This window comes from Haemaphysalis longicornis, unplaced genomic scaffold (assembly GCF_048455015.1).
Source record: "Haemaphysalis longicornis isolate Haplotype H1 unplaced genomic scaffold, Haemaphysalis longicornis Haplotype H1 scaffold_8, whole genome shotgun sequence".
Lineage (NCBI taxonomy): Eukaryota > Metazoa > Arthropoda > Arachnida > Ixodida > Ixodidae > Haemaphysalis > Haemaphysalis longicornis.
This window is the reverse complement of record NW_027526445.1, coordinates 126,367,039-126,384,068: the sequence shown is the minus strand read 5'-3', so window position 1 is coordinate 126,384,068 and position 17,030 is coordinate 126,367,039. Positions and strand designations below refer to the sequence as shown.

The 17,030-nt window shown below is 46.6% G+C and overlaps 1 protein-coding gene across 1 annotated transcript; it reads left to right on the top strand.

Moving 5' to 3' along the window:
* The first annotated feature begins 6,063 nt into the window (after positions 1-6,063).
* On the top strand, positions 6,064-16,565 carry LOC144149055 (dehydrogenase/reductase SDR family member 7-like). Its single transcript, XM_077680600.1, has 3 exons — positions 6,064-6,085; positions 7,063-7,355; positions 16,345-16,565. The coding sequence occupies exons 1-3, from the start codon at positions 6,083-6,085 to the stop codon at positions 16,400-16,402; spliced, it is 354 nt and encodes a 117-aa protein (XP_077536726.1). The 5' UTR covers positions 6,064-6,082; the 3' UTR covers positions 16,403-16,565.
* Positions 16,566-17,030: the final 465 nt, after the last annotated feature.

The window sequence follows — 17,030 nt, the reverse complement described above, 5'->3', positions numbered from 1 at the left end:
CAAACAGGGTCACGTAAGACAACGTCGCTCACGCCAATCGGCCAGTATCGTGTAAGACAACTCCAAAGCGGCGGACGACTTTGCAGCTAAAGCAAGCATAGTGCGCCCAGTACCAACAGCAGTGCGCATCGGCACTTCTATGTTTACGCGTATAATCGTAATTTTTATTGTTTACGCCCAGGTGAAAAAAACAATTGGAGGACCATTTGGACGTGTCGAAAACACAGATGGGTCAAATGGAACCATTTGAATTTTCAAATGGTTCCATTTGAACGAATTGTGTTTTCGACACGTCCAAATGGTCCTCCAATTGTTTTTCCAATTCCTCCAATTCTTACTGCTGTAAAGTGAATATGCATTACATTTAAGCACAAGTAGAGCTCGTTAGGCAAGCTTATAAGCCGTGCCTAATTTGTGTTCACTTTTGCCAGCCTCAGTCAATCGCACAGCTGGGCATATGACATCATAGGTTCTGTTGCGGGAAACGAGCTAGTGGGTTGCATGGCCGTTCCCTTTTTTCCTAATTGTATACCTTATTTGAGCAAACTGTGCATTGAAAATGGTGTCAGTATGATTCTAACGAGGCAATCCTTCGAATGAAGCAAACTTGTGTTTTCTCTGCATGGCCCCTTTAAGCCACCGTCAAGAAACAGCACTCGGCGATTGTAGTGGGGCCTGTAGTGCCGTTTCATTGTACCGCCTAAATGCTAAGGTGCAATTAACACCCTGATAACAGTGTTTTTAATACTGGCTCATATTACATCACTCCTGCCCATATTGCATCACCATATGTGAAATTTGAAAGTTTTTTGATATCCCTTGCATTTTTTCAGTTAAAGAAACATTTCTCATGTCTGTAATGGAGCTGAATGAGCTACCACAGGCTACTTCTTAAACACTGAACAAAGTAGCATTTTGTCTTCATGGCACCTTTAACTGGCTGAACGGCAGTCACCATTACAGGACATGGCACACGTCGAATTCAGTTATATACGCTGGCTTTGATTGTTGACTATTGGTTGAGTAGCACTCTGGACAGAATTACTTGTGGTGTCAAAAAAAAAAGAATAAAAGCATCTAGTGAGCTCAAGTGAGTTCTGTATGGATCAAGCCAATACAATCCCATACAGAGGAGCACCACTCGGATGTTTCTTCTCATATAAAGAGTTCAGTACTGGCTGGCAATATGTCAAGAGCTCATGGCTTCCAGATCAGCCTGGTCGTCGCCAGTGTTATCTACCTCTCCATGAAAGGCTTTATCAGGTGTGCTCGTGTTGAATATTGCAGTTGTCGTTTATCAAAGCTCCTGGCGAAGTGAGGGAGATACTGGGAGCTGCTTTCGCACTTTTCGTGGTGTGGATAAGAAACAAGGGGGAAGCATTTTCGAACAAAACTCCACGCAGCCGGTGTGTTTCTATCTGGCAGGAGGCCATTCTAACAGATAAAGCCATTTTGAAGGACGGTGAGTAGGCCAACACACACGCTGGGACTAGCAACAGTTTAATGAATACAATTTCGAAGGAAAAAACAAGGTCATGGCATGCGCCATAAAAACTAAAGAAGGTCAGCTGATGACGCAATTTAAATTCGGCTCTTTTTCAAATATTCAGCCTCCTTGCCTGATACCGTTGGTGAGGGAACACTCATACACTTATCCAAACCGTACTTTCGCATTTGATAAGCTTCGATAAGCTTCAGCTTGCACTTTGTGGTTCCCCTACCAATTATTTGTGTTTTGTCATAAAGGGGGGTGCGTCCACAACCTCGGCAATGGGCAGGCAAGTTTGCCCCTCCGCCTGAAGTGGCCAAAGTTTCGTGTTCTTTTTAAACAAACTTTCAAACAACGTCCCGTCTGCCCAATATACACTTTATCGCACTTCAGCGGTATGCGGTAGATAACATTTGTTGTGCACTTCGTGAATTTTGTGGATTGGCGGGTTGTGCACGTGTACTTTGGTTTGCGCTTTTAAATTTTGGGACAAAGGCTTGACAGCTTACACGGGGCCGAAAACACTCCCCATGTTTGGTGGCCACTTTGTTAATATTGTGCGAGATTTTGTGAATGTACGGGATTACTTCCATTTTCTTATGGCCTGTACCCTCCTGCCCGATTCTTTTTTAATTTAGTTTAACTTTGTTTCGGCTACCGACTTCAAAACAATGTCAGGGAAAGCAGCCTCTTTTAAACGCTGAACTTGTTCGCCAAAACTTTGTTCCATTGAATGGTGACAGCTTTTCCAAAGGGCGTTGCTAAAACACAGTGATGCTATGCTCCGCTTGATTAAATTGAAATGGGATGACTTCGAGGAACAGGGGTGGATGTGTCGGCAAATTGACACATTGATGGCCTTCTTGAGGGACAGTTTAGTCAATCACACACCAGTAGCACTGAAAATAGAATTTTTTTCGGCTCGCGGATGAAATCTCACTTTGTAATTGGTTTTCACGAAACCCGGTTATACGGAATAAGGGGGCTGAGGTGGCTGCGGCCCCCTTCCTCCTCCGTGAATATTTGTTTCCAGAGGCTGGCAGAATGGATGAGGCTACTGTTTCAGTTTTTAATCGAATACCAATTGTATATAACTGCTTCTGTTGCGGGTGATGTACGACGATGACATAGCTCTAACATTTGCTTTCAGAATCATCGGGAAATTCACTATAGCCCCGTTTACACTGACCCGACGAGGGAGCGTCGAGTCTAAATAAACAGGTTTTTTGAACTCGACACCCCCATGTATAAGAGGACGGGTTGGGTCGGAGAGCCGTCGCAGCGAGTCCAGTCGAACCGGAGGCAGGGGGTGGGTTGGCTCGTTCGTCGGTCTGAGTCGGCGTTCCGTGGGGAGCAGAATGCCGTATTTGCGTGGTTTTAATGCGCCCCCAATCGTAACACGTGGGTATACGTTCGCACAGGAAAATTCGAAAAAAAAAAATCTGACACTGACGGTACAGCGCAGATGAAAAAGACATGGCACCACGTACCTGGTAGAAGGAGATTTTGTTTGGCGTAATGATCTGTGGAAGCCACAAATGAGTGTGCTTCATAGGATTGCTCATCCAGCTCCTGCTGGAAATAAAGTTATAGCGGGGAACATTGAAGCTGTTTGCGATTTTAAGTGCCTTTATCTTCATAATTCTAGGCGTTAGGGGCTAATTGCAGCAGCACAAAAAAATGTGCAACAGCTGACCAAGGTATGCGGCATGCCATTGAGGAATTAGTGCGCCAAAATTCACTCGCGTGTTGTTGACGGATAGTTTTTATTGGATTGAGTTGGATTTTGGGGAAGACTTCATCTCCGTTCCACATGGCAATGCTGCTGGCTGCTCTAGGCTTTAGCTTTAGACTAACCAAAATTATCTTTAAAGCCTATTTCGGTTTTGAGCCCGATTATAACGTGCACACAAATATTAAGGCTACCATTTAGCAAAAGAGGGGGAACCCCGCCGCTACTTTTATCTCAATTTTTTGGTCGGGATTCATATACACGTTGGAGGGGTCGAGGTAGCTGAACCCGCCAGTTGACTCGACCCTTTCTCGTTGAGTCCATGTATCCGGGGCTCATGCAGTTGAGGAAAAACAAAAATGAATAGAAGAGACGGAATGTTATGAAGGTATGTTACCCATGGCATATTCAAGATTTCGTTTTTAGTTCTGAATTGATCTCTTGTTTTGCTTTTTTTTCTGCTTTTTCTCCCTTCATCACATGTCTTCCTGTCCACTGGATGACACATCACCGTTCTTCCATGAACAGAAGGTCAAGAGGGTCAACAGATTGTCATTCCACTCTGCTGCCTGCTCATTGTCCTCTGTCTATCATGACAAATGGATTGTGATTCCGATCCTCACGTACTTATGGGGTGGGATGTCCCTCCACTGTTTTTTATTAGGAGTAGCAAAGGTGAATCTCTTGACGATTCTGGTTCTGACGTTAGTGGAGATCAAGTTCTGATGATGATGATTGTGGTTGTGGACACTGTAGCATGGGAGCATACGAACACATTTTTGCGTGGACCGAGGCACACGCCAGTTTTATCACTTTTGGCAGGGAAGTTGCGTCCTCGGCAGTATGGTTACGTGAAGCTAAAAGCTTTTTTCGGGGTCCCGAGAGGAAAGGAAGGATGTGTGATGGACAGTATTGTCCCGTTGATTGATTGATTAATTGATTGATTGTAGGGCTTAACGCGCCGACCCAATGCAGGCAATAAGGCACGCCGTAGTGGACGGCTCCGGATTAATTTTGACCACCTGGGGATCTTTGAGGTGCGCCGAAATCTCGTACACGCGGGCATTTTGGTTTTCGCATCCTTCAGAAAAGCGGCTGCCGCAGACGGGAATCAACCTCGCGTCATCGTGCTCAGCAGCGCAACACCTTTTAACCATTGAGCAACTGCGGTGGGTCCATATTGTCCCACACCGACCCTCCCTGAAGTGAAGGGTATTGTAAATATCGGTATCATGATGCTGCTGTCTAGGAAGGATGGTGGCATTTTGTGCACTTCCTCACTACAATGTATGCAAACAGTCAGGTTATGATCACTCTGCTCAATGATGGGGGGGGGGGGAGAAATGTATTAGCACAAAGCGAGAGGTATACTGATCCCTCTCTCCAAGAGGAGTGATAGCATGAAATCCCTCTCTTCATTAGTGGACTCAACATACAACTTCAAGGATACAGTGGCATGAAATATCACTGCTCACTAACTCGAGTGGTGGCATGAGCACCAACATCACGATAACACTGCATTCCCACAATGGACAGACAGGGAGGGGAGTTTTGTTCCGTACTTTGTAATGTTCGCAGGGGTGTGTAGAGCAGCTGCTGGTCTCGGTTGTCATTAGGGGTAGTAACATTTCATCAGGACGAGGGGGCTCATGGTGTTGCTCCTCACATGGGACAGACGAGTTGATGCAGATCATTTTTTTTGCAAACAGCCTAGTCAGCCTAGTTGTGCTCCCAGCAGTAAAAGTTTGGTACCATATAAACTGTTGCTCGTATCATAAGGCAATAAGTTACTTCGTGATAAGTTTTCTGACTGCATATTGCACATGGGTGCGCTACATATCATACATTAGTTCTCAGTATTTGTGTGCCACCAGTAAGCTGTTCTCAGACATGCTTTTGCACCAACAATGATTCAATCATAACTGCGTAGTTAGTTAAATTCACTTAGCTATATGTGACTGTGGTGATTTAATAGTGCATCCTATGCCAATTTCACTAAAATCACTCAAAGCAGCATGAACAGGGTAACGAGATGGAGTGGGAATAACAGAGACTTACCTGAACAGCAACATTGCCACGTTGCTGAGGTAATCTCGGTGTTGCCACGTGGGCTCAAGAGCACTTGCATAGCTCGCCTGTTGTATAACGATGTGTATACGAAGACGCTCACCTGATTTCTCCCACAACCGTTTAACAATTACTGGTGACTTGAGCACTCAGTTATTACCAGTGATGAACACTTGCCGACTCAATCACTCGTTTTTGCTTGCTGGCTTGCTTTAAGCTTGTTCACTTTCTCACAAGTGTGTGAGCAAGGTCCTTGCTTTTCACGCATTCTACTATTTTTTTCTGCAACTGGTCAACTAGGATGTTTTCTCATGTCCTGCCACGTCGCTTCACAAAATAATCATTTCACAAGATACTTCATGCTTTAATTTTTATATGGCAGTGAACACGTGCGTTCATTGTGAGCACGTACTATGATGGCATGTGCTCCCGTCTATGAGCAACTGTTTTCCATAATTGTCACCAACCACACGGTGTATGTGCATCTTCTAGTTGCAAGGTTCAGTGACGTGGTCTCGAGGTCATACCTACCAGGTTTCCCGAATTATCCGGGAGACTCCCGTATTTTGATGGTTTTGTACGATTGTACGGTCGAAACAAGAAACTACTGAATACAAACCCGTGTTTGGCTAAACCTTTCTCCCAGTCTAGCCACATTGTACTGGAGCTACCTGACAACCCAATCGCATCCTACACTACTGGACATCGTAATAACTTGTAAAGCATAGTTTGCAATGCGCGCAAGTTGAACTGGTCAGTACCACAGAAATGCTGAATGCGAGAGGACTTTCAGCATGGTAAAACAAAATTGCCCCCGTTCCGAGCATCAAGTTCTTACACAATCCGAGCTCAGTCGCGTTCTTTTGGCGAAGTGTAGCAGGGACGAACATTGTTATGGTCGGCAGTATTCCCAGGGGTTCTTGAAAAAGGAGGCGTCAGCCACATCGAAGATTTAGCAGCTGACCAGTCGTGTAGCGCGTTAGTAGTTTGGACGAAACAGTTCAGCTCCTACTGTGTTGTAACAAAATTAGAAATGCATGTAAATGTAAATCATTCCATTCTGTTGCTACTAATTTTTGTATCCCTCCTCCTCCGCCTCTCCCCCTCCGGAACAGATCTCCCTAATGCCATCTCGGTGAACCTGGCAGGTATGCGAGGTCATCTAAAGACTGCCACCATATGTGTTTCAGGAGAGCGGCGTTGACGACTACTGTATTTGCACAATTCTGACGCGCACCCTTTTTTGCTAAAATTAGCCTTCAAATTTGTGTGCGCTTTACGTACGGGCTCAAAGCCAAAATAGGGGCCAGCAGCAGTGCCATGGGCACAAACTTTTCCCAAAATCCAATTCTAAATCCAAGTTGCAGAATTAGCAGTAATTTTTTTTTTCTCCAAATTTCCCTACGTAAACTTCCCTGCGCGTTATAACTGGGTGTGTGTTAGGATCGTGCAAATAAGGTAATTGCAGCCTGCTGGGTGAAAGAGTAGTATGGCATGATGGTCATTCATCGATAGCATACTGAGCTTGTAGTGGTGGGTGCTTTTCTCGACACACACTGCAGGTTTTCTTGTTTTCTCATTCTTGCCCGGCGTGGACGTGCATGACTTTGGTGTGGGCTAGGGGTGTGCATGTGATGTTGAGGGCCGGGACCTTAAACTTGAGTGTTACCTGCTAAATGCGTCGAGGAGATAGTCGCTGCTCAGTGCAGAAGCTTGCATAAGTAGGCAAATTTTTATATGTTTACATTTCCTTCGTGGCAATGTGACTTCGCAGGGCTACTTCGAGGGCCTTTGGTCGGAGGTGTTCGACAAGGGCATCGGGATCACCATGGTCTGCCCAGGTCCAGTGGCCACCCCCATCCGCCAGAAGTGCTTCACCGACACCCTGGGCAAGACCGAGAGCTTCGCTCCCAGCCCGAACAAGAAGAGCAACAAGATGGCACCCGCCCGCGCAGCGCAGCTCATCGTACTTGCAGTGGCGAACAAACTCGAAGAGATCTGGTTCGGCCCGCAGCCGTTTGTGATCTACCTGTACCTGGCACAGTATTTCCCTACCATCTTCAGGAGGTGAGGAGCGATCGAGAATTGAGATGTTCCGCAAAGCGTTGTTATTAGAGAGTTATAGCAGATCGGAAAAACGGTTCCGGTACGGTACACGGTAGCCGCTACGGGACCGTACCGGGAAGGCTCGTTTTTAGAGTTATAGCAGACCGTAACTACCGGCCATGCTACCGTGACTGGGAGCGACTTGTGTTGTACGTCGTTTGGCAATTTTTCGTGAGTCTGTGGCGCTTCCTGTGCTGAAATATTAGTTTTCAGTTCTCAAAAGCGCTAACGACAGTATTAAAAAAAAAAAAAAAAAAAAAAAACATTCGAACTGCGATTGCGTGAACATGGAGCGGCATTTTAACTCTACGCCATTACAATAGATGGCGCCAGTAGGTCAAGCTCAGTACATACGGCTGGCTGTTTATAGTTTTTCGTGTTATTTGAGAGTCCCTCGCACTGATACCGCCTGTTCGTCACTCGCCGATTTGTAGACGGGCCCCATGTTACTGTTAATACTAGTTACGTAGCCGTATCGCCTTTATTTAACCTAAAAGAAGCTATCGGACATGCGTCGTTCGACGACACAAGCCACCGCAGTTGGGCCGGGACCGTGTTTCGCTTGCTGCTTGAGCTGTCAGAATCGTGTGGATTTCACTTGTTGCAACCTCATTTTTCTTAAACGATCTCATATTTACAATCCGTTCGACTAGGCGTGAGCCAATCGAACCTATCCTAAACTATTCCAAAGCGGCCGCCCGCTTTCGAACGACGGACACGGTATGTCTCGGTACCGCGCGGCCAAGGCGCCCCGGTATACGGTAGGGTTCTGCGCATGCGCGGTGGCGTCCAGACGGTAGACGTTACCGTACCGGAACCGTTTTTCCGATCTGCTATAACTCTCTATTATCCGTGAACAACTTGGTGTATTAGGGGCTGGGGCTGTTGACGTCTCCTGTCTTCATCGTAATCGTCGTCTCATGTAGTCACGGTACTAAAACACCAGGAAACTCGTTTATGCCTCGTTCTGGAATGTACCACGCATTAAAAAAAACCAGAACACTCGTTTACGCTTTGTGCTAGAGAGCTTCATGCTTCAAAGACACGAGACTTTTACAGCAAAGCTGTATACCTCTACCCCCTGTATGTAAACACCGTGACGTCACGAAGCGCATGTGCACGATGGGTGGTGCCTGGTGGCGGCCGCGTAATGCGGTGGGTGATGATTGGCAGAACGCACCTGCACCAACGACCCAGCCTGGCCGCATGGCGCCCGAAAGGAACGATGTGCCGCTGGTTCGGACCGTCGCTGGCTGCCTACATTACAGGTGGGGGAGGGGTCTAGCTATCCGAGCTGCGGCCGTCTGCACCTACAACTTTAGCAACACTTCCGTGTACCGTATGTTCAACTAACGAGTGACGCTTTTGGATAAACAGTGCGCAACAGAACAGCCTCAACGAGTCATTCTATAGGTTGGTACTGTTGCGACGCGTTCCAAGAATGTTTTTTGCTTTGCATTCGGATACATACCAAGGCAAGCTCGTTCATTGTTGTTTTCGAGGTCCGCTTAAGCTGAGTGCGGTGCCTCAGACAGCGTGTACGCTCCCTGTTCTTGGTCTCTTTGCGTCGCCTGGGGACAGTGGCGTACGCACGATTTCAGGTCGGGGAGAAAAAGGAAAGCTGTGGCTAGCGTCCCGTCCAGACGGAACGATATACAAGTGCTAAAGTTCCGTCCAGACGGAACGGAGCGCTGCAGGTTATCCTTCCACCCAGACGGAATACAACTGAGAGCTTAGCATTCCGTCCAGACGGAGCCGGCATGAAATTTGTACAGTTCCGTCCAGACAAAAGCAAAACCGGCTAATTAGACGCCGTGCTCACTCAGTCTTCAGATTTGATGTAGAGGTTGCGCCTCTGGTAATGGCACTATTGCACCGGGTTCGATTCCCCCCGGACGTGCTTTATTATTATTTTTTTTGCGTGGCTGTGCCTGCGTTTTGTATCAGCTAACTTTGCGCCCACTTTACAATTGACGCGGTGAGAGCAGTCGATCTTGATTTTGTACTCAACTGGCCGCTCCGCTACCGCTCACTAGAGCCAAGGCCGACATGTCCATCGCCACAATTCCGATCATCTGTAGTTTGTAATGGTGATTACTAATTAACGGTTATTCTGGATAGTAAAGGAGTGGAAGCGGTTCCTTCATCTGGGTAAATAACAAGAAAGACTGCTCTCACTGCCTGTTGTGAAGCGGGCGTGGTCAAGCTTGGCGGTTCGTTTGACGGCCGATCATCTGTAATCATTGAGAGTGGTTATTAATCAAATGTGACTATGGCTAGTCAATGAGCGGAAGCAGTTTGACCGGTTGGGTAAAAATCAACAAAACTCAAGACCGGTTGGGTAAAAATCAACAAAACTCAAGAAAGGCGATTGGACTAACTCTAACTCCATCAGATGGAACTCCAAGCCGCTACCTCGACCACGGCCACTTCACAACAAGCAGCGAGAGTAGTCTTTTTTGTTATTTACCCAGCTGAATGAACCGCTTCCACTCATTGACTAGCCAGAATAACCGTTAATTAATAATCACCATTACAGACTACAGATGATTGGAACTCTGGCGATGGACACGTCAGCCTTGATTGATTGATTGATTGTAGGGTTTAACGCGCCGACGTAACACAGGCGATGAGGCACGCCGTAGTGGAGGGCTCCGGATTAATTTTGACCACCTGGGGATCTTTAACGTGAGCCGAAATCTCGTACACACGGGCGTCTTTGCTTTTCGCCTCCATCAGAAAAGCGGCCGCAGCGGTCGGGAATCAAACCCGCGCCCTCGTGCTCAGCAGCGCAACACCTTAGCCACTAAGCCACCGCGGCGGGTCACGTCAGCCTTGGCTCTAGTGAGCGGTAGCGGAGCAGCTGGTTGAGTGCAAAATCAAGACCAACTGCTCTCACTGCGTCAATTGTAAAGTGGGCGCGAAGTTAGCTGATACAAAACGCAGGCACAGCCACGCAAAAAAAAAAGTACATCCGGGGAGAATCGCACCCGGTACATTAGTACCATTACCGGAAGCGCAACCTCTACACCAAATCTGAAGACTCAGCATGGCGTCCAATCAGCCGGTTTTGCTTTCGTCTGGATGGAACTGTACAAATTTCATGCCGGCTTCGTCTGGACGGAACGCTAAGCTCTCAGTTGTATTCCGTCTGGACGGAAGAATAACCCACAGCGGTCTGTTCCGTCTGGACAGAACTTTAGCACTTGTGTATATCGTTCCGTCTGGACAGAACGCTAGCCGCAGACAAAAAGGATAGGCAAAGCATAGAAGTAAAATAAGCAGCATTGAAAATAAGCACCAGTGAAAAGTAAAAAATTATTCCAGTAAAAATATCACAATGATGTCATGCTCTACACAAGTGACCGACTGTTTTGTTAAATTTTTTCCCAGTGAAATTGCGAAATGGTTCTTCTTCATCATTGCGAGAGTACACATAGCAGCCACATAATATGGTTATTTCATATAGCTTGCGACAGTGGCACTGAAATAATTATCTGTAGTCATTAATTCATGATAGTTAAAGTTAGTGGCCTTGTACGCCCTCTGCATACGCCAGCATCGGGAGGCTGCAACAAAAGAATGCATTCACTGAGTCCGTTCTCTTAGGGTAAACTGATTTTTCGAGTTTTTTTGAGACGCGTGAGCGGCCCATCTCGCGGCGAAGGCACGATGCTACATGCGAGCATGGCAAGCATCTTTGTTTTGCCGAATCCTCAAGGCACAATATAATTGATCAAGGTAAAAATTTATTGCACCTGCAAGCAATAAATTGCACTCGTCTTGAACAGATCCCCCCATACGTTCAAATTTGTCGTGGTCAATTTGGCGGCAGGCGGCTATCGTGGATCGCTCGTCGAAACATTGATTTCGCATCACCTAAGCAGGTTAGGCATGCATTGTCTTTTTAATACAGTATGCTACCTCGTCATAACATGGCAACATTTCGCAGCAAGAAAATTTCCCTGTGCCCACTCTTTGCCCCCGGCACTATTTCACTGGACCAAATTTCTGCTGGTGCTGCATGATAGCAGATGGTTGATAAACAGCAAACAGCATCGTTTCATGGCACCAATCAGCATGGACTGCCAATATAGACAGTATGACTGCGCTGTGAAGAAGAGCAGAATTCGAGAATGGGAACTGTTGCTATGAGTAAGAGCAGACCATGTCGCTGCTTTGGCTGCCAGTCTCTTCGGCGCATTGCACACATCCACCATACCCGCCGAATTTACCTCTCTGGGGACGCAGAAGAGTCTGATGCTGCTGATTTTGCCCGCACGATTGGCGTAGCAGAGAGCACAGCGGCCAACTGGCATCAAATAAGCCAACACATAAACACTAATTCCACTTTTGCGCATGTCTAATGCAGCCTCACTGTATACGTGCCGCACGACGGTCCGAATGTTTTGCCAACCACCCTCCTGGCCACACCCAGCACATGCGCTCGCCGTGACGTCACGGCCGCCGCGTGACGTACCTCGGGGGAGAGGTCCATTCTGAAATCAAAACTGAGAAGAGTGGGGCCACTATGGTTACGTTAAAGACATTGCAGCCAGCAAACGAGCGGATGGCCAGCAGAGCAAACCTGTGAGCAACCGCTTTGTGTGCAAGGCTGCACTAGGAGAAACATGCCCAGTGCAGCTCGACCAGTTCTCTTGGCTGGCCAGCACACCAAGCACCCAGTTGACTGGAATGTCACTTCAACTTCACGGCTGTTTAGGTGATGCACCAGCAGGTGCAGCATCGTCTGCTGCGGAGCTACAGTCTAGCCCACTTAAAACAACATCTAAGTGCCAAGGAAATCCCATCGTTATAACCGATAATTGTTATAAGTGGGTTGCGAAATAAAAAATTACACCATCTTCCCGTGGGGAACCCTGATGAGGATGCGAAGCATCGTGGCGGTTCCGTGTGGTTCCATTGTGTTGCCGTTATGTTGAGTGATCTGGTTTTTACTAGCGCCAGAGGGAATTCCGCGTCCGGGTCCACACCGGTGGCAAAGGCACGCAAGTGCTGTTGTGTTACGGTGAGTAGGCGGTGGTTCTCGAGGCGCCGAAACTCGTCCATCATGTTCTTGTCGATGTGGTCTCTGTGGTAGAATCGGTAGTCTCCGTCAGCTTTGGTGAGGTAAAGGTTGTTGACATTGGTGCACCGGCTGAGAGCAATGTACACGCCCTCCTCTTCGCAGCTTTGTCTTCTCGTTCTTCTTCTTCTTCGGCGGTTCCCCTACGGGAAGATGACGACGGTGGTTGAACGCGAACCTATCTCGTGATGGATTCTTTGGTTGGCCAATCCCTAGGGGCATCCTGCCACAATCAGCATCAGAGGCGCTGCGGACGGGGCTGGTTGAGCTGCAAGGCACGTGGCGCTTCCCGCCACAGCTTTCCCATGGGAAATTCAGCATCCCCCTCTAAAGTTTTCAGTTCGTCGTTTCCGTTGACGTTCAGCTTCGCGTGCCTTCGTTGTATCAGTAGCTTCTTGACGTAGTTTGAATGAGTCAAGGTCATAAGGCGCGTTCGTAGCACTTGCTCCTGTCCCGGATTTGTAGCGTAGTGGGAAGAGCGCGCGCGTACCTCCCGTTGCGACCAGAGAGTCGTGGGATCGAAACCGGGCGCCGCTAACTATTTCTTTTTTTTATAGTGTAGTATCGCGGAGCTGTGGGTGTAAGGAGGAGAGTTGCGCATGCGCAGTGAGCGTGTGGACGGCGCCGCCATCAATGACGGAGGACCAGGCGAGCCTAAGAAATGCTCCGCATTTAAAAGACGGAACAGACCTCAAAACATTTTATTCGCATGCCAGCAAGGTCATGCTACTACTAATTTGTGGAAAAGAAGCCACAGTCGGTCACCTTTGTTTGCCACGTGTGAAGCTAGCGCAAATCTTTTCCAAGAGCATCTATAGGTGCTTCGCCTAGCTGAGCTAAATGTCCTTGGCGGATACAAAGTCCCCGACGGACTGTGTCACACATTTGGCCTCCTACAAAGACACTACCTGAGTAGGCTCCGCAACCGCGTCATTGTCACTGTTGCACTTTTGGTGCACAATATAACCGGATTCAATCGTTATATCCGATATCGTGGCACTGGAGCATTGTAATAAGTGGTTTATTTTACCATTGAAAGAATACAAAAGTTGACGGTGCCATAGCTGTTCATCGTTATATCCGATATATTGTTATAAACAGTATCGTTATAGGTGGACTCGACTGTATTTGTAAATTTCCTGGCTCATTAACAAGGCATTTCATGGGGCTAGCAGTCATGCCCCATTCAGTTTGGTGGCACTGACTGCACATTCAAAATAAATTTATTTGAGGTAAAATTTTAGTGCATTTGGGCGTTAATGGGAAACTGGGCACTTTTTGCGGTGCCAGCATCTGCTCTGAAAGCCATAGAGTTTCTTACTATATACACTAGAGAGGAATCTGGCGCTAGAGTCTATGCGGCTCATATTAAGGCCGCCTGTGTCGTCATGGGCCGCCTTTATACCATGCGCTCGCCCTAGTTTCATCATTAATTGGCTTGGATTGAAATGTTTTAGTGGCCGTGTATTCGAACACAGCGCCACAAAAACAGAAGGAATGGTGTGTTATTATATTAGTGGAAAATAAAACTGGCTGGTTTTAAAGCTAAGGAAAAAGGAAGTAAAGTGTTTTTTTTTGCCGGAACGGTTCTGCCTACTATTCTGGAGACCAAGCTGGTAGTTAACAACAATGTTAATATTTTGTGGGAAACTTATTAGAGACTGTTATTTTATTAATTTTACCGTTATTTAAAATATTAAGTTATTTGAAGAGCTTGGAAATGTTTTTGAGCGTGCATATGATAACGTCGCCTTCGTGGTGAACCAGTGCACCGACCTTCAGGTACAGTTTAACAAAACTTGTTTCTAAGCCAGTTGGTTCATACTTGAAAAAAAAAAAAGAAAATGTGGCGTTAAACAGTCGTGCACGAAGACAAAGTAGGATGGCTACAGGTGCCCATATTTGTCATATCGCGTCTTCATTGAAGTACGTTTGGTTTCTTTTTTTCCCGTCAGCTACATCTTTTGCTGGGGCATATTACCCGCTCAGTCATACATCCTTCGACTCTGGCATGACCATACGTTAGGTACAATCACGCAGTGTCTGTTCTTTCACCGAACATGCAGTTGCCACAGCTCATGGCTACCACAGTAGCTCATAGACGTGCTAATGCACAGTGAAGAAAGCAAATCTCAAAAACCACTTAAGTATCCAATTGCCATGCCAAGCTCAAGCCAGAAGCTGTGGTCTTCCCATAACCCCCCACGACGACACGGATTCCCAGGTGCAGTTTCCTCTCTAGTATACTAACTAAGAAACTCAATGTCGAAAGCTCGCTCTACCCATGACGTCATCGTGGCTGCCGAGTAGTGAGAAGAATTCGCCAAAAGGAATTCGTGCATGTTTGTTTGCTAGGAGGAAACAAAACTTACCAGGTTTCAGCGTACCAGAGTCATTAGAAATATGCTGCGTCTGAGTTATGAAAGCAGGTGCAATTTTCGTATTTGGTGCCCATTGACTTTTCTCCACCGTTTTAACCATAAGTGGCTCCAAGGGCACCTTGGGGCCGACCTGCAATGCTAAACCATTGCTTGTCAGATCCCCTGGTTACCACGGCTTGCACACCTTTTCAATCAGTGCGTCATACTAAAATAAGGTTGACTGCTAGCCGACCTATGGCATTTAAAACAAAAGTTTATCTTATGCGTTTGACAGCTCTGCAGGAGAACGTTGGCTGAAAATATTTTTGTGCTGTTGAAACGATACAGCAGATGCCAAGGTACAGTCAGCAATGAATGAAACGTGGGCTAAGAAACATTAAACCGAACCGACAAAAGGTTGCATGTTGTTTTACTCCAATCTACGAGCGACATGACCCATTTATAACCAGGTTAAGCAAAGACATGTCTCGCCGCATTTGTATTGAACACTATGAATTTGTCTCTTCAAAGGGGTCACGCAGACAAATTACAAGTTTGTTCTATTCAAAAGATTTCGTGTTTTGTGGCACCCCCAGCGCTTGTCTGGAAGCAAACAACGTTGTTTTCACTGAGAAATTAATCAATTTAAGTTAAAATTTTGATTCTCCTGCCAAATCACGTGTTTTCGTGACGTCTGCAATGATGCATTATGTGCTGGGGAGCTTTGTTAACCATTAGTCAACCTAGACGGCGCCACCATACCGTGGCGGGCCGTTTTCTGCCTTTGTTTTTGACCATATTAGTGCGTGGCTTGTTTTTGCTGAGGTAGAACATATTCGTTTCGTGAAACATGGTGTTCGCTCGACAAATGTGGTCACGTAAGACACCTTCGCCCACCCCCATTGACCAGTGTCGCCTGAGACAACTCCAAAGTGCCGCAGTGCTGTGTGCGCGCAGTACCAACATCAGTACGCATCGGTACTTCTATGTTTACTTCCACTGTTTACCCCACCATTCTTACTACTATAAAAAGAATGTGCCCTATATGTAAGCGCAAATAGCTCATTCGGCAAGCTTATGAGCCCTGCTAATTTGTGCTTGCTTTTGCCGGCATCAGCCAATTGCAGAGCTGTCACATATGACATCATAGGTTCTGTTGTGGGAAATAAGCTAGTGGGGGCCATTCCCTTTTTTTCCTAATTATGTGGCTTATGAGCGAAGTTTACATTAGGAGTGGTGTCAGTATGATTCTAACGAGGCAATCTCTTGAATGAACCAAACTTGTGTTTTGTCTACATGGCCCCTTTAAATATAGCCTTCAACATGGTATCTCCAGATACAAGTCTTCATGATGTGTTGCTGGCTGTACACGGAGATCTACGAGGGGCATAGCTTCATATATTTTTCCAGTTATCACTCACTTTTCTACGCTGGGAAGTTTGGAAAACATAGTTGTTGCTGAACACATGCTTAACAGTAATCTCTACGTCCATTTTTTCCACAGGCACGTCGTTCCTTCCATCTTCCAAAAGGACCACATCGCAAAGCTGCGCGACGGTTGAGCTTCAGCCTCCCTCCCACCTTTACTGCTGTTTACATTTTTTCCGAGGGACATAAAGGAAGAATAACCATACAAAGAGCTCGAAACCATGTGGAAGTATTTTTATATTGTTGTAATGCATGTGGTGATGTAAATAAAAAAATGAGAGATCGAGTATACAATGATATGGCTTTTCCCCGTTCCTTTTTAACTTTATGACGCCGCGATACCCATATAATTTGATTGCGTTTGGCTGGCAGATTGAGCTACAGAGCATGAGCCGTGGTGTGTAAGTGGCCATGGCTGGTCATGGTCACTTGAAATAGTCCTATGAAGTGACAGCACCCTTCTGTCGGCCCCTGTGTTTCTTTTACTTGTTTACGCAACTGTTATTAGTATACGCTAGCATTTCGTGATTTTAGCGCGTTCGCCAGCTGTGCCTATGAGCCGGGATCACGAGTCACGCCTGGAACTGATGCCATTATACCATAGCGGGAATGACAACAGTGGCAACTGTCAGGTATGCACTGAATGTTAGGCCTAGCGGTTTACTTTCAGGTCTTCTGTTGTCAACAGATATACCTACATCTTGATGTGCGATGACTTGGACCTTGCTTGGAACATTAGGCTTAACATTAGCGGGCTAACAA

What these genes read in the sequence shown, in the direction of transcription:
- LOC144149055 (XM_077680600.1), top strand. An exon ending in TTCCCTACCATCTTCAGGAG is followed by an intron (nt 7,356 to 16,344) that starts GTGAGGAGCGAT and finishes TTTTTTCCACAG; the next exon opens with GCACGTCGTTCCTTCCATCT.